Source organism: Ruditapes philippinarum, unplaced genomic scaffold, assembly GCF_026571515.1.
Source record: "Ruditapes philippinarum isolate M1 unplaced genomic scaffold, ASM2657151v2 ctg11490_1_1_1_1, whole genome shotgun sequence".
Lineage (NCBI taxonomy): Eukaryota > Metazoa > Mollusca > Bivalvia > Venerida > Veneridae > Ruditapes > Ruditapes philippinarum.
The window spans coordinates 17,051-21,279 of record NW_026861514.1 but is presented as its reverse complement, the minus strand read 5'-3'; the positions used below and the strand labels follow the sequence as shown (position 1 = coordinate 21,279).

The following is a 4,229-nucleotide window of genomic DNA, read 5'->3' as shown; positions in this document are numbered from 1 at the left end:
GTGAAATATGGTAATTTTGATATCACATGATGATAATAAATCCTGTTGATTATGTACTTTTAAAATAAATATTGAGAAAAGTTGATGAAATAAAATGCATATGTTCATTTTCCGTAATTTCACTGTAAAAATTTATTTTTCACTGCAATGAAACATATTTTCCGTATTTTCACTGGTGTCTTGCCGGACTACTATGTTTCTAAATTCTGCCTTTACACAAAAAAAGAAGAAAAAAAAGTATATAATAAACAGATAAGTTAAGTTTTTTTTATTAATACATGATTTATTTTCATCTTGTGGTTTGAAAATTATCATATATCACTCGTGACTACCATCAATCACTCTTGGAATATTTATTTTCACTCAGTAAAAATAAATCCTATATTTATTGAAAAAAAACTTGAATAACTTCTATATGAATAGAAAAGAACTTGAATTTTCTGTTTATTATATATGTGTTCCCTTTTTTGACCTTACAACTCTGAAGACTTCTCCTTTAATTTTGTGTATTGGTCGAATTAAGAAGCAAGAAGTCGCAAGTTTTCAGAACAAAATATGGAAAAATATGTTTCACTCAATACAGACAATGGAAAAAAAGAAAATACGCATTTTATTTCATATATATTTCTCAAGACTTCATTTAGAAGTATGTAATAAAATAGTATATTGTTTCAATATGAAGAGTGTGTACCAGTTTGTTCCGCGTTTATCAATTTTACTAAGGAATTTTACAATGTTATACAAACTTAATAAGCGTTTTGATTATGATTACGGACACAATGTATTGTCACGTTTCTTTTTTCTCTTTTTTTCCGGCTAATTACGTAATTACGCATTTCATAGGCCGGGTATAATTCTTTGGAAAAACAACAACAACAAAAAGAAACACCTAAGTTGTATCAATAACACTTTTCATGCATTACGATGACTGACTATTTGATTACCATTAAAATGTAGTTCTTTTTTTTTAATCTTCGCATTTATTGTTATTTTTAATGTTTGAAATTACGAATGAATAAATTGCAAATCCATGTATGTGTTATCAGGTTTATATTAATTGATTGGTGAGATTGACATACTACTTGACAACTCAGGGCAATGAATAAAGAAACTATTAATCTAAAAATAGAAGTAAGATCGTTGTATTTTGTATAATTTGTTTATTTGTTGTTAAAAGTTGGTGCTTACATCCAGTATGGTGCTAACATCCATATTATTTTGAACTGTCATTAATAAATAAATTTCAGAACGAACCAACAATGGAAGTTCCTGGTAAACAAAAACCAAAAAAGACATTTTCTGCTTCACGGGGCTCTGCTGAGGACTTCCTTTTGTTCTGTATCCCGTGTGATAGAGATGGTGTCCGGGTACCAGCAAAAGGTTATTGTTTAACCTGCAAAGAACATCTATGTGACACTTGTTACAAGCACCACAAGAAACAAACTCCATCACGTCATCATATTCTACTAGATCAAGACTCTATGCCAACTACACCAAGCGTTCCAATCGTAAAAGACGAATTTGATAGTTGTGATGATCATGAAGACGAAAAACTGAAATTCTACTGCAAAGATCATGACATCGTTGTTTGCAGTGTTTGTGTAACGCTGAATCACAGGTTATGTAATGTGGAATACATACCGAAACTCTCGAAGCATTTTCTAGACAGTGAAGAACTTAATGAAATAATGGCAGAAATGAAAGCACTGGAGGATAGTTATAAATCACAAATAAAGAGAGTAAAAGATGAGTTGAAAGCTATTTCTCAAAACCACGATGGCGTAATAAAGGCGATTCATCAATTCAGAAAAGAAATAAATACACGTCTAGATGAAATGGAAAAATATGTTGTCAAAGAAGCTGACAACATACTTCTTAAACAACAAACAAATCTAAATGATTTATCATCAGATGTACAAGAAATCACAGATAAACTGACTGAAAAACGAAAACGAATTGATAACCTGATACAGAAAAATTGCCTTAATAAGTTGTTTGTTGAAATGAAAGAAACAAAGAAACGAGTTGAAGAAATGAGGCTGAAGCAAAAACAATATAGTCGTGAAGATGTTTTCAAGACTGTATCATATGTCAAAAACAGTGATATTGTCGATATGTTAGATAGACACAAGCAACTGGGAGAACTTACGATGAAAACATCCATGGGTGAAAATGTTCCAATGATGAAACCTACATCAACACCGTCTGAGGATAAGATGCTAAATATTGAGGTTGTTGAAGATATAGATTTGAATTCGTTATCGGGTAACACAGAATGTGACATAACCGGTATAGAAGTTATTAAGCCCGATAAGATAGTTATTTGTGATAACAGCAGCAATAAAAATATAAAATGCTATGATACAGTTCAGAAAAAAATTGTTTCAGAGATAGAATTAACTGAGTCACCATTTGATGTTGCAGCTATAACGGATGATAAGTTTGTCGTTACTGTACCTGATGGCACAAGTATTCATTTCATGTTGCTGAGAAATCAACACATAGTTTCTGAACGTAAGGTAAATATCAACGAGGACTGTTATGGTATTGCTTACAGCCAAGATAAATTGTTGTGTTGTGTTAATCCAGGGAAAGTTTTAATTCTGGACCTGCAAGGTAAAATATTGCAACGGTTAAACGCAGATAAAAGTCTGTTCAGCTATCCCCAGTATGTCACCGTGAATACAGCTGGAACGTCTATATATGTTAGTAACTGTGGTTCTACTGTGAATGCTGTAAAACAACTAGACTGGCAGGGAAACATTATAAATACATATCAACCAGCACAGGGAGGAAACTATCTACGAGGTATTTGTGAATTAAATGATGGCACATTTCTTGTCTGTTTGGCTCAAAATAGTGACGACAATTTGCGGAGAGTATCAGACAGCTGTAAGCCATGTAAAATAACGATAAATGGTGAACTTGGCAGTTGGTTTCCTAGAGCTGTGGCATATTGTAGGAAGTCTAGAAGACTTTATGTGTCTTATTCTGAAACAGGGCCTTATGATCCAAAACATCGGATAAAAATCTTTAAGGTTGACTGGTGTTAAGTTACATCATGATGAAAAGTATACATTTAGTTTGAACTTATACATGTTTCGATGTAACAGTTGAAAGGATATTATAGAGTAATTGTTCAAAATAATGTTTATATGATAATGTCGTTTGAAATCAAAATGGTGGCTGGAAAATATTCTGTCAATAGTTTGTTTCATTGACACCGATTGTTATTTATGTACATATATTTTTGGAAGGATTTCAGTACATACTAAGTCTTTAATAAACTGTTATAGACGGTCTTGAAATGATGTCTGTCAATCGAATAAAAAGTTTACTTATGAGGAAATCTTGACGCACCTCCCTTTAGTGATTGATTTTTATTCCGGAAGAGTTATGTTTAATTTACAAGTTGAATATAATAAAATGTTTCCCATTTTTTCTTTCCTTCGTTTTTACTTTACTGTATATATTCACTTATGGACATACGTTAATTTGAACGTAAATTATTAAAAAATTATTTTTTTCGTCAGTAAGAAAAAGTCTTCAAAATATCCAAGGATATATAGTGACTGAACCAGTGAAAGTCAATATAAGTTCATGTTTTGCCATAACACCTTTCAATTATATAATTTTCTTCACATGAACGATAAATAACTTTACAAAAAGAGTGGAGCATTCATTTGTTATTTTAAGCAGATTTATATTTCAGACTTTTCTACATCAACTGTTGATCATCATTGTAAAAGTCAATCTTTGTTTATATATTATAGACAAGTCAGCTCAACCCGACAATAACAAAATAGAATAAAATCATTTTAAAATTCACCAGTTTACAACCAAGAAAGGATATTACGTAATATAATAAAAAGATACAATTCAATGAAGCATTATTTTCCACTATTTACTAATTTCACACATTATTATCATCTCAAGCTATATACGCTAAAACATCACTGGAAAATGATATTACTTATTGTATGGTGAACATTGTTATTTAAAAGTTGAATGAAGTCAGATATTTTAGACCTAAGACTATTAGATAATAGTGTCGTCTGCTATGTCCTATTAGGTAACTGTCCGGTTAGCTCAATAGGTAGAGCATTCGGCTGTGAATCGGTCGACCCTGTATCGATGCCCGGACAATGCATGTAACTTACGTTGTGATAGTTTATGAAATCCTTTCTACCGTCATTCGCACTGTACCTTTGATTTGGCTTGTTCCGTTA

The 4,229-nt window shown here is 31.5% G+C and overlaps 1 protein-coding gene across 1 annotated transcript; it reads left to right on the top strand.

Annotated features, from left to right (window-relative positions):
* The first annotated feature begins 872 nt into the window (after positions 1 to 872).
* Positions 873 to 3,053, top strand: LOC132715895 (uncharacterized). The gene has a single exon (XM_060699000.1). It carries the CDS (start codon positions 1,260 to 1,262, stop codon positions 3,051 to 3,053), a length of 1,794 nt encoding a protein of 597 aa, XP_060554983.1. The 5' UTR covers positions 873 to 1,259.
* The last annotated feature ends 1,176 nt before the right edge of the window (positions 3,054 to 4,229 follow it).